General features: G+C 44.2%; 1 protein-coding gene across 3 annotated transcripts in view; it reads right to left on the bottom strand.

Annotated features, from left to right (window-relative positions):
• The window catches only part of LOC5506104 (dynein axonemal heavy chain 3), a 91,246-nt gene that overhangs the window by 4,037 nt on the left and 73,384 nt on the right, over positions 1–13,825 (bottom strand). For 2 of the 3 annotated variants that reach the window (XM_048720051.1, XM_048720052.1), the window contains 9 exons: positions 13,055–13,106; positions 12,287–12,493; positions 10,848–11,055; positions 9,887–9,993; positions 7,570–7,713; positions 6,595–6,758; positions 4,634–4,787; positions 2,917–3,174; positions 2,450–2,586 (listed from right to left, as the gene is read on the bottom strand). In XM_048720051.1, coding sequence (XP_048576008.1) covers positions 2,450–2,586; positions 2,917–3,174; positions 4,634–4,787; positions 6,595–6,758; positions 7,570–7,713; positions 9,887–9,993; positions 10,848–11,055; positions 12,287–12,493; positions 13,055–13,106 — 1,431 coding nt within the window. Of the gene's footprint in view, positions 1–2,449; positions 2,587–2,916; positions 3,175–4,633; positions 4,788–6,594; positions 6,759–7,175; positions 7,239–7,569; positions 7,714–9,886; positions 9,994–10,847; positions 11,056–12,286; positions 12,494–13,054; positions 13,107–13,825 lie in introns of those variants that run through there. The other variant, XM_048720053.1, reaches the window with a different exon arrangement.

Below are 13,825 nucleotides of genomic sequence, written 5' to 3'. Positions count from 1 at the left end.
ACAGTACTGGTGGCTACCAAGGTATTACCACCGACAGTATTGGTGGCTACCAAGCTATTAGCAACGTCAGTATTGGTGGCTACCAAGGTATTAGCACCGACAGTATTGGTGGCCACCAGGCTATTAGCACCGACAGTATTGGTGGCTACCAAGCTATTAGCACCGACAGTATTGGTGGCTACCAAGCTATTAGCACCGACAGTATTGGTGGCTACCAAGCTATTAGCATTGACAGTATTGGTGGCTACCAAGCTATTAGCACCGACAGTATTGGTGGCTACCAAGCTACTAGCACCGACAGTATTGGTGGCTACCAAGCTATTAGTACCAACAGTATTGGTGGCTACCAAGCTATTAGCACCGACAGTATTGGTGGCTACCATGGTATTAGCACTGACAGTATTGGTGGCTACCAAGCTATTAGCACCGACAGTATTGGTGGCTACCAAGCTATTAGCATTGACAGTATTGGTGGCTACCAAGCTATTAGCACCGACAGTATTGGTGGCTACCAAGCTATTAGCACCGACAGTATTGGTGGCTACCAAGCTATTAGCAACGTCAGTATTGGTGGCTACCAAGGTATTAGCACCGACAGTATTGGTGGCTACCAAGCTATTAGCATTGACAGTATTGGTGGCTACCAAGCTATTAGTACCAACAGTATTGGTGGCTACCAAGCTATTAGCAACGTCAGTATTGGTGGCTACCAAGCTATTAGCACCGACAGTATTGGTGGCTACCATGGTATTAGCACTGACAGTATTGGTGGCTACCAAGGTATTAGCACCGACAGTATTGGTGGCTACCAAGGTATTAGCACCGACAGTATTGGTGGCTACCAAGCTATTAGCAACGTCAGTATTGGTGGCTACCAAGCTATTAGCACCGACAGTATTGGTGGCTACCAAGCTATTAGCACTGACAGTATTGGTGGCTACCAAGCTATTAGCACTGACAGTATTGGTGGCTACCAAGCTATTAGCATTGACAGTATTGATGGCTACCAAGCTATTAGCAACGTCAGTATTGGTGGCTACCAAGCTATTAGCAACGTCAGTATTGGTGGCCACCAAGCTATTAGCACCGACAGTATTGGTGGCTACCAAGCTATTAGCACCGGCAGTATTGGTGGCTAACAAGGTATTAGCACCGACAGTATTGGTGGCTACCAAGCTATTAGCACCGACAGTATTGGTGGCTACCAAGGTATTAGCACCGACAGTATTGGTGGCTACCAAGCTATTAGCACCGACAGTATTGGTGGCTACCAAGCTATTAGCACCGACAGTATTGGTGGCTACCAAGCTATTAGCATTGACAGTATTGATGGCTACCAAGCTATTAGCAACGTCAGTATTGGTGGCTACCAAGCTATTAGCACCGACAGTATTGGTGGCTACCAAGCTATTAGCACTGACAGTATTGGTGGCTACCAAGGTATTAGCACCGACAGTATTGGTGGCTACCAAGCTATTAGCACCGACAGTATTGGTGGCTACCAAGCTATTAGCACTGACAGTATTGGTGGCTACCAAGCTATTAGCATTGACAGTATTGGTGGCTACCAAGCTATTAGCACCGACAGTATTGGTGGCTACCAAGCTATTAGTACCAACAGTATTGGTGGCTACCAAGCTATTAGCACCGACAGTATTGGTGGCTACCAAGGTATTAGCATTGACAGTATTGGTGGCTACCAAGCTATTAGCACCGACAGTATTGGTGGCTACCAAGGTATTAGCATTGACAGTATTGGTGGCTACCAAGCTATTAGCACCGACAGTATTGGTAGCTACCAAGCTATTAGCACCGACAGTATTGGTGGCTACCAAGCTATTAGCAACGTCAGTATTGGTGGCTACCAAGCTATTAGCAACGTCAGTATTGGTGGCTACCAAGCTATTAGCACCGACAGTATTGGTGGCTACCAAGGTATTAGCATTGACAGTATTGGTGGCTACCAAGCTATTAGCACCGACAGTATTGGTAGCTACCAAGCTATTAGCACCAACAGTATTGGTGGCTACCAAGCTATTAGCACCGACAGTATTGGTAGCTACCAAGCTATTAGCACCAACAGTATTGGTGGCTACCAAGCTATTAGCACCGACAGTATTGGTGGCTACCAAGCTATTAGCACCGACAGTATTGGTGGCTACCAAGCTATTAGTACCAACAGTATTGGTGGCTACCAAGGTATTAGCACCGACAGTATTGGTGGCTACCAAGGTATTAGCACTGACAGTATTGGTGGCTACCAAGCTATTAGCAACGTCAGTATTGGTGGCTACCAAGCTATTAGCACCGACAGTATTGGTGGCCACCAAGCTATTAGCACCGACAGTATTGGTGGCTACCAAGGTATTAGCAACGTCAGTATTGGTGGCTACCAAGCTATTAGCACCGACAGTGTGGCTAACAAGGTATTAGCACCGACAGCACCTACCTGTCTAGGAGATCTGTGACGTAGCTACCTAGAGGCTTGAGGGAGGGGTAGGACTTGGCGGCCCACACAGCAGGCACTTTACCCAAAAGCATATTGTTAAACACGTCTTCCAACTCGCCAGACATGACCACCAGACCCTGTAACCATGAATACACATGTCAATCAAAGTACTTACTGTAACCTTGACAACAGCACACGTGTCATTCAAAGTACCAACAGCATATACATGATAGCCATGGCAACATCACATATGCAAGTTTGGACATTATAACCATGGCAATATCACAGGTGTCGATAAAAGTACTAATATCACGGACGATAAAACTATGACGCCATCCCACATGCATAAACCATATTGACAATATCAAGCATGATGGCTTTCTGCAGGTCCTTGGTATCAGAACCGGCCACATTAGTCAGGGTCTGACAAGGACAATTTTTATTTAGCTTCTCAAACTGTACGCTACCTTGATGGCTTTCTGCAGGTTCCTTAGCGTGCTGATCACCACGGCCGTGAGCCGGTTGAATCTGATAAGCTCTTGCCGCAGTACTGTATTCATAGAGTCCGTGTAGATAACAGGGTACTTCTTAATCACCATCTCAAGATCAAAGAGAGGCGGGAACTTGGACAAAATGTCGGCTGCGAGCTCCTCGATCATCTCAGCGGGGGATTTTCCGCCCCCTCCGCTCTGACGCGGAAGAGTCAGCAAGATGCAGTCAAATAGCTATAAACAGAAGAACAAGAGATTAGCGATCACGACTGTGATATGGATTATAAAGGATGATAGTGAACTAGGGACGGCAACCGGAAGTTAAACGTTTTCCTTCTCAGGGCCGTAAATGGCATCCAATTACTTACAGGAGGAGGGGAAACTTAACCGATATCTATGGATACACGACCCCTTATCGACAGATACCCGACCCCTTATCGACAGATACCCGACCCCTTATCGATGGATACTCGACCCCTTATCGATGGATACCCGGTAGCCGTTTCCCGAAATGTTGTCCTATCCGAGAAATATATATAGATATATACCTTTTGTCTTTCCATCAGATTTTGACAGCTAAACAATGGGTACCTATATATATACATATTTTTCGGATAGGACAATATTCATATATATATATATATGAATATTGCTGAGCTGGGCAAGCTCTCTTTACAACTATACACCTAGATAGTATTGTGACCATTTAAGTCTTATTAGAACAGATTCTAGCATTTATATTATTGCTGGCACCATTAAAATTAATTTCATTTATGATTTAAATAAAGGTCTTCCTGTGTTTTCTCATACGAGCATTATTTAAAATTTCAATATTGATTATAAAGCCTTTCCGAAAATTCGATTTAAAGAGGCTTTTTAAGTTTTATTCAGCTAAAAAAGCTTTTTTTGGAATTAGTTGAGGCTTATTTGACACGATGGAGATGATGATGGAGATGACGATGATGATGGGGATGATGTGATGATGATGATGATGATGATGATGATGATGATGATGATGATGATGATGGTGGTGGTGGTGGTGATGATGATGATGATGATAATGGTGGTGATGATGATGATTGTGGTGGTGGAGATGACTATGATGATGGAAAATGATGTGATGATGATGATGATGGTGATGGAGATGACGATGATGATGGAGATGATGTGATGATGATGATGGTGGTGGAGATGACGATGTTGATGGAGATGATCTGATGATGATGATGGAGACGATGTGATGATGATGATGATGATGGTGGTGATGATGGTGATGGTGATGGTGATGGTTGTGACAAAGATGCTGGTGATGGTGATGGCGGTTGTGGTGATGATAATGGTAGTGGTGATGGTAGTGGTGATGATGGTGATGGTGATGATGATGGTGATGTGATGGTTGTTGTGGTGATGATGGTGATGGTGATGCTAATGATGATGGTGATGGTGGTTGTTGTGATAATGGTGATGACAATGATGATTGTGATGGTGATGGTAATGATAATGGTGATGGTGGTTGTGGTGATGGTGTTGGTGATGATGGTGATGCTGATAGTGGTTGTGGTGATGATGGTGATGGTGATGATAATGATGATGGTGATAGTGATAGTGATGATGGTGGTAGTGGTGGCAGTGGTGGTGGTGGTGGTGACAATGATGATAATTATAAAGATGACTATCCTTGTGGTCCTCTCACCTCTTGCGTCTCCTTCTGGTCCTTGGTGATGTCCGCGTTCTCGTGGAGACCGAAAACCTCGGGATTGGGGAGCAGAGGGAGCCCGCGGATATACTCGATGTAAGACTCGTACGGACCCTTGTCTGGTGCATAGTATAAACCACTGTCAGAGAACCTGAAAAAAAAACGGCATTAACGTCTATTCACGCATGGAACAAGCTTTTGTGAAAGCTAGTTTTTATGCAAAGGTTCTCGAAATGGCAATTATTTATAGACTTCAATCAAAAATATAACAATGGCTTTCCCAAATTAGCCGATGGAAACGAATGTAGTCTCTTGGTGTTTTACCGGGATGTCAAAATGGCGCCAAAGCCAGAGACTAACGGAACCGGCTTAATCTAATAAAAAAATAAATACGTTTCTATATAAAACAAAGTGCATGCGAAGTGTAACACGAACGTAGCTCCCTTATCAGTGTTAGCTTCCTTACTTATGTTAGATCCCTTACTTGTGTTAGCTCACTTACTTGTGTTTGTTCCCTTGTGTTAGCTCTCTTACTTGTGTTTGTTCCCTTGTGTTAGCTCCCTTACTTGTGTTTGTTCCCTTGTGTTAGCTCCCTTACTTGTGTTAGCTCCCTTACTTATGTTAGCTCCCTTACTTGTGTTAGCTCCCTTACTTGTGTTAGCTCCCTTACTTGTGTTAGCTCCCTTACTTATGTTAGCTCCCTTACTTGTGTTTGTTCCCTTGTGTTAGCTCCCTTACTTGTGTTTGTTCCCTTGTGTTAGCTCCCTTACTTGTGTTAGCTCCCTTACTTGTGTTAGCTCCCTTACTTATGTTAGCTCCCTTACTTGTGTTAGCTCCCTTACCAGTGTTAGCTCCCTTACTTGTGTTAGCTCCCTTACCAGTGTTAGCTCCCTTACCAGTGTTAGCTCCCTTACTTGTGTTAGCTCCCTTACTTGTGTTAGCTCCCTTACCAGTGTTAGCTCCCTTACCAGTGTTAGCTCCCTTACCAGTGTTAGCTCCCTTACTTATGTTAGCTCCCTTACTTGTGTTAGCTCCCTTACTTGTGTTAGCTCCCTTACTTGTGTTAGCTCCCTTACTTGTGTTAGCTCCCTTACTTGTGTTAGCTCCCTTACTTGTGTTAGCTCACTTACTTGTGTTAGCTCCCTTACTTGTGTTAGCTCCTTAACTTGTGTTAGCTCCCTTACTTGTGTTAGCTCCTTAACTTGTGTTAGCTCACTTACTTGTGTTAGCTCACTTACTTGTGTTAGCTCACTTACTTGTGTTAGCTCACTTACTTGTGTTAGCTCACTTACTTGTGTTAGCTCACATACTTGTGTTAGCTCACTTACTTGTGTTAGCTCCCTTACTTGTGTTAGCTCCCTTACTTGTGTTAGCTCACTTACTTGTGTTAGCTCCCTTACTTGTGTTAGCTCCCTTACTTGTGTTAGCTCCCTTACTTGTGTTAGCTCCCTTACTTGTGTTAGCTCCCTTACTTGTGTTAGCTCCCTTACTTGTGTTAGCTCCCTTACTTGTGTTAGCTCCCTTACTTGTGTTAGCTCCCTTACTTGTGTTAGCTCCCTTACTTGGGTTAGCTCCCTTACTTGGGTTAGCTCCCTTACTTGTGTTAGCTCACTTACTTGTGTTAGCTCCCTTACTTGTGTTAGCTCCCTTACCAGTGTTAGCTCACTTACTTGTGTTAGCTCCCTTACTTGTGTTAGCTCCCTTACTTGTGTTAGCTCCCTTTCTTATGTTAGCTCCCTTACTTGTGTTAGCTCCCTTACTTATGTTAGCTCCCTTACTTGTGTTAGCTCCCTTACCAGTGTTAGCTCACTTACTTGTGTTAGCTCCCTTACTTGTGTTAGCTCCCTTACTTGTGTTAGCTCCCTTTCTTATGTTAGCTCCCTTACTTGTGTTAGCTCCCTTACTTATGTTAGCTCCCTTACTTGTGTTAGCTCCCTTACTTGTGTTAGCTCCCTTACTTATGTTTCTCGTTGTCTACGATGTCTCGACATACGCAGATGGAGAGCAGACAGACGAGCAGTCGTCTATCCTTGTCATCCGTCACGCGGCCGCCATAGTTACACTGACCAATCAGGTACGTCAACGCGTCCAGCGGTATTTCGTCATAGTCATTCAAAAACATCTACAAGACACAAAAACACGTGATCTCGTCATAGTCATTAAAAAACATCTACAAGGCACAACACCACGTGATCTCGTCATAGTCATTAAAAAACATCTACAAGGCACAACGCCACGTGATCTCGTCATAGTCATTAAAAAACATCTACAAGGCACAACACCACGTGATCTCGTCATAGTCATTAAAAAACATCTACAAGGCACAACACCACGTGATCTCGTCATAGTCATTAAAAAACATCTACAAGGCACAACGCCACGTGATCTCGTCATAGTCATTAAAAAACATCTACAAGGCACAACACCACGTGATCTCGTCATAGTCATTAAAAAACATCTACAAGGCACAACACCACGTGATCTCGTCATAGTCATTAAAAAACATCTACAAGGCACAACACCACGTGATCTCGTTATAGTCATTCAAAAACATCTACAAGGCACAACACCACGTGATCTCGTCATAGTCATTCAAAAACATCTACAAGACACAAAAACACGTGATCTCGTCATAGTCATTAAAAAACATCTACAAGACACAACACCACGTGATCTCGTTATAGTCATTAAAAAACATCTACAAGGCACAACACCACGTGATCTCGTTATAGTCATTAAAAAACATCTACAAGGCACAACACCACGTGATCTCGTTATAGTCATTCAAACATCTACAAGGCACAACGCCACGTGATCTCGTTATAGTCATTCAAAAACATCTACAAGGCACAACACCACGTGATCTCGTTATAGTCATTCAAAAACATCTACAAGGCACGACACCACGTGATCACGTTACTATGGTAACCCACCTGGAGCTGTCTCATGCTGATACGCAAATCGGACTCGTTGAACTCGTAGGGAATATTCCAGCCGAGAGGACCGAACTTACGTCTCTCCTGGACGAGAGCGTGGAAGAAACACAGACCAAATAACAACTTCTCCCAAGCCGCAGGCTGCGATAAGAACGGACGGAATATTTTATACATGTGATCCCACTCCTGACAGTTACCCCACTCCTGACAGTTACCCCACTCATGACAGTTACCCCACTCCTGATAGTTACCCCCACTCCTGATAGTTACCTACCCCCGATAGTTACCCCATTCCTGACAGTTACCCCACTCCTGACAGTTACCCTACTCCTGACAGTTACCCCACTCCTGACAGTTACCCCACTCCTGACAGTTACCCCACTCCTGACAGTTACCCCACTCCTGACAGTTACCCCACTCCTGACAGTTACCCCACTCCTGACAGTTACCCCACTCATGACAGTTACCCCACTCCTGACAGTTACCCCACTCCTAACAGTTACCCCACTCCTGACAGTTACTCCACTCCGACAGTTACCCCACTCCTGACAGTTACCCCACTCCTGATAGTTACCCCACTCCTGACAGTTACTCCACTCCGACAGTTATCCCACTCCTGACAGTTACCCCACTCCTGACAGTTACCCCATTCCTGACAGTTACCCCACTCCTGACAGTTACCCCACTCCTGACAGTTACCCCACTCCTGACAGTTACCCCACTCATGACAGTTACCCCACTCCTGACAGTTACCCCACTCCTAACAGTTACCCCACTCCTGACAGTTACTCCACTCCGACAGTTACCCCACTCCTGACAGTTACCCCACTCCTGACAGTTACCCCACTCCTGACAGTTACTCCACTCCGACAGTTATCCCACTCCTGACAGTTACCCCACTCCTGATAGTTACCCCACTCCTGACAGTTACCCCACTCCTGACAGTTACCCCACTCCTGCTAGTTACCCCACTCCTGACAGTTACCCCACTCCTGACAGTTACCCCACTCCTGACAGTTACCCCACTCCTGACAGTTACCCCACTCCTGACAGTTACTCCACTCCGACAGTTATCCCACTCCTGACAGTTACCCCACTCCTGATAGTTACCCCACTCCTGATAGTTACCCCACTCCTGACAGTTACCCCACTCCTGACAGTTACCCCACTCCTGACAGTTACTCCACTCCGACAGTTATCCCACTCCTGACAGTTACCCCACTCCTGATAGTTACCCCACTCCTGACAGTTACCCCACTCCTGACAGTTACCCCACTCCTGATAGTTACCCCACTCCTGACAGTTACCCCACTCCTGACAGTTACCCCACTCCTGACAGTTACCCCACTCCTGACAGTTACCCCACTCCTGACAGTTACTCCACTCCGACAGTTATCCCACTCCTGACAGTTACCCCACTCCTGATAGTTACCCCACTCCTGATAGTTACCCCACTCCTGACAGTTACCCCACTCCTGACAGTTACCCCACTCCTGACAGCTGTCCCAATTTACGTGCGAGCCAGGCCCTTTAATCTCAACTGGAAAACAGCCACATAATTCAATAAATGTTGGTGGCTATATGGGTACCCTAAATATTACACTGTATTATGTATAAGATTGCTGTCCTACATTCGTGTTGAGATTTCACGGTTGCCCCACATACCATACTGAGGGTTGCTGTATAGTTGCCCTAAGGCCCGGCGCACATGGCGAGGAAAATTTTCCTTGTGCATTTTGCACTGCCTCGTGAGGCCAGAAACTCACAGTCCCAGCAGCTGATAATTTGGGCTCAGTTGCTTGCGAGACATAATTTCGCTTGATTGATGTCCGCACACTGTGAGCTTTTGGCCTCGCGAAGCAGTGAGCAAAGTGCACGTGTGAAATTTTTCTTACCATGTGTGCTGGTCTTAAAGCCGCATTGTTACCAGTTTACTTCCGGAGGTCCGACGGAAACCTCAACCGTTAAAAGACAAAAGAATCTATTAAATCCCGAGATTCCGAGAGGCCATCCGCTCTAAATTATAAATCACATCCTCAAAGAAACTTTCAATAAACACACGGCTTTCAATATTTTGAAATATTTTTCGTGTTTTCCGTTAAAAAGCATCGGAGATTGTTACGTAATCGACCGGAAGTAAACTGGTGACAATGCGGCTTTAAGTTATAATGGTGCAACTAGCTTCCTCTCATTAGGAATAATCCTGCGGCTCACTCAAGGGGCCCGAGGTGCACTAAATAGGAAATTCCGAATAACCCGAATTAGAGGCGGCTAGCAGGCTTGTCATGACGAGAGCTATTAGTTTTTCCCAAACCTTGTTGCAAGCGGTGAAGAACTCGGAGTCTGAGATGGGATCGTTCAGGTATGAACGCAAGATGTTGGATCGCAAACCTTTCGGCGGCTCATTCGTCATCTTTACACCTAAGATTGTCATAAATGTCAGATTGTAGAACCTATAAGATAAGTATCCAATAGAAACAAAATTGTTTACCCCTGTACATAAAATGGATGGATAATTTTAGTAAAAAGCTAAAATGTTTAATTATGTGGTTGTTCGACTGTATGCAAGTCAGATGAAGGACAAAGGAATTCTTTGCTTTTTATGAAGGTTCGATTGTATCAAGTCAGATAAGGGACCAAGAAATGTGTCCATTTTATGGAGGTTTCGCTGCATATAAGTTAGATAAAGGACAGAGGAATGTGTCCGTTGAAGGTTACATTGTATATACGTCAGATGAGGTACAAAGAAATGTTTTCGACTTTTGGATGTAAGTTAGACGAGTGACAAAGCAAATGTGTCCCTTTTATCAAGGTTCCATTACCTTATTACACTTAATTTTCGCGAATTATAAAGTGTCGCGAAAATTTGGGTATAATATTACCCGTTTGATGTGCATTATGGAAAAACCTTGTCTATTTAGTCCTCTAATGTATAGTACCGTAAGGGGTTGAGTTTGACAATTCTGAATTGTATTTATAGATTTTTGTGGAACTAAATTTAGCCCACTCATGTTTTTGTTACAGTTTTGATGATTAAAACCCATTTTAATTCCACTTAGTTTGCTTGATTTTATTGTCCAAAACTCGCACAATCGCGAATTTTACGAAAATAGCGAAATCGCGAAAATAAATTGTCATTGTCATAAATGGCCATCTCAAAATCGCTAAATTTTGAAGTCGCGAAAATTAAGTGTAATAAGGTCAGTATGACGAGGGACAGAGGAAAGAGCGATACGGAGCCTCCACTGAGGCGAATGTGTTTAATCCAGGCTTACCGTTCTGTAATATGGAGACGGGGAAGTCCGGCGAGGGATAACTTGTGAGCCAGAGCCTGAAGTCCTGGTGCGTGTCGTCTGGGTTAATGACCTCTTCGCAGATCTTTTCCAGTTTGGGCATCCAGCTCGTTGCCAGATGACAGTTCTGTAGCACCACCCATGTGCCTTTCTTGAGCGCCTGGTCAATCATGCCCGCGGCAATAGGGCCCTAGGGAAAAGTGAGGGCGTGTCAATCTCGAGCATGTGACTCAGTAGTAAACTCAGTAGTAAACATGGGTAAGTCATCTAATTTAAGAATCAGTGGTACAACACTTCTATCTTGTATTATACAAAGACACCCGTAAATCGCACGCCCTGATTAGAGGACGCACGCACGCTTGGCGTGAGCATGCGCGTGCGCTCCCCTAAAACTAGATTGTAACGTTATGCCTAGTGCACACTAGCAACATAACAACATAACGACATGGGCGCGCGCACTATGTTTAGCCCGACATAACGACATGGACATAATGACATAGAAGAAAAAAAAATGTTTTTTTCTCTTATGTCGCTATGTCCAAGTCGTTATGTCGAAGATAAGAGTGCGCGCGCCCATGTCGTTATGTCGAAGATAAGAGTGCGCGCGAGCATGTCGCTGTGTGCACTAGGCAGACAGTGCTGAATAACAGAGTAAAAACATGTTTTTTTCTTCTATGTCATTATGTCCATGTCGTAATGTCGGGCTAAACATAGTGCGTGCGCCCATGTCGTTATGTTGTTAGTGTGCACTAGGCATAATAGATGCACAGAAGGTGCACTGCGTCTCGTTGCGTTAATGACACGCTGTGACGTCATCTATGCATCTATTAGGACAGACGCACAAAAAAATGAGATATATTTGTTAAGTAGAGAACGCAATAAGAAAAACATCATCAGAATCCTTTGGTGTTGGTGGGGGGTGGATATGTCTATGATATAGTAGAGAGCATAATGAGATATCAATAGAGAACCCTGGAGGGGGAGGGGGAATCTCGTCATAGAGAATGTAAAAACACGTACTAACACAAATATGTCAAGGTGTTATCACAAGCCTACGACTCACGAGGCGATTTTGGATGCTCGTATGAGCGAAATTATTCAGCGAATATAAACTCCGGTATCGGACGAATCAGACGTCTACATATCGGCAAATACGCCGCCGTGACAGCAGACAGACCTGGCGATTTTCAGCCGGTGACTGAAATTCGCTCGAACGAGCGTACAAAATCAAGTATTGTGTAAAGTTTCTAGTTCTCGGAATTATCAAAAGAAGAGGTTGATGCTTGCTTCTTAATGCCTATCCTATAATCTTCAAAACTTACGTCATACCTCTTTCTGTCCGAATGATAATATCTAAACCTAGCCCCTGTCCGAAAAACATCGTTTTGGCCTATCCCACATGACCGGATATGACGTCATACCTGTCCCTGCCCTAGCGAGATGGTCTGTATCCGGTTTCCTCCGAACCCCTTGTCGTTGGCGAACTTGAGGAGCCCCGCCATTGGGTCCGCGCCGGGTGAGAGCACGAAGATAAGTGGGGCGCAGCAGTGTGAGTCGTCATAACTCAGCTGGAGGTTGAACGTGGGCGGCTCGATGTACGATCGACCCATGTTCTCAACGATGAAGTCCTGACACAGAAAATGCAAAAAGCTAAGATTAGACGCGCGATAGGCAGCTCGATGTTCGATGGACCCATGTTCTCAACGATGAAGTCCTGACACAGAAAATGTAAAAGCTAAGATCAGACACTAGGTTAAATGCTAAGATATGAAGGATTCAAAACATGGCACAGGCGAAGAAGTCCATTGTGTTACCCTGGGGGTAACACAATGAAAGAATCAAGATATACAGCTAAATAATCCTACTAAGAGTCCTACTAATATAACATATGCAACAAGAATTGGTAAAATGATCTTTTGAAAAGAGTCTTTAGCAAAAAAAGAAGTATTGTAATTTCAAATTGCTGTGTTAAGGAACTTTTTCGAATGAATCTGGTACCAGAGATTTCATTTTAGATGATAATTTATCATTCAATATTGTTTTACATTAACAAAGGTGGGGTGGACCCTTTGACCCTCTTAACTACCCTCCCGCCGCCTGTTTCTATAGCTTTACCTGTACAGCAGCTAAAGACAAGGTCCCTTTGACTCTCTTAGCTACCCTCCCGCTGTCTGTTTCTATAGCTTTACCTGTACAGCAGGGACGATCTTGTCAGGCCTGAGGCACCTTAGAACAACCATTCTGTAACAGCAGAACGACAAAATTAAAATGTAAATGCACAGTATTTCTATAGTCAGACGACTTTACTGAGAACACGAAGGATTTACATATAGTAACCAATGTAGGGAGCCAGATTAAACACCGTTCATATAAATCCAAGGGATTAAACAATCCAAGTTATCAAACAGAAGGGTTGGGGGTGCAATGAATACATTCGGCTCTCTAGCAATTAAACAATCTCGTTTCAAAAACACCGCATCGTTAGATGGTAGCACAATTGATAGCGGTAAAGGTAAATAGTTTCCCTCTATATACAGCCGATTCCTTTATCCATGTTTTACATTATACGCATGTTTGCAACTAAAAGAGGCTGGGTCCGACTTCCTTGACACTGTGTATTTCAGCTCTATTTTGGGAAATTGAAATGTCTTCTTGAATATTCAATGTCATCGCACGTTTCATTCAATGTCCACGTACGTTTTATTCAATGTCATCGCACGTTTCATTCAATGTCATAGCACGTTTCATTCAATGTCATCGCACGTTTCATTCAATGTCCACGCACGTTTCATTCAATGTCCACGTACATTTTATTCAATGTCATCGCACGTTTCATTCAATGTCCACGAACGTTTCATTCAATGTCATCGCACGCTTCATTCAATGTCATCGCACGTTTCACTCAATGTCATCGCACGTTTCATTCAATGTCATCGCACGTTTCATTCAATGTCATCGCA

The sequence above is a fragment of the Nematostella vectensis genome, chromosome 12 (assembly GCF_932526225.1).
Source record: "Nematostella vectensis chromosome 12, jaNemVect1.1, whole genome shotgun sequence".
Lineage (NCBI taxonomy): Eukaryota > Metazoa > Cnidaria > Anthozoa > Actiniaria > Edwardsiidae > Nematostella > Nematostella vectensis.
The sequence above is the reverse complement of the archived record's forward strand: the minus strand, read 5'-3'. Positions and strand labels throughout refer to the sequence as shown.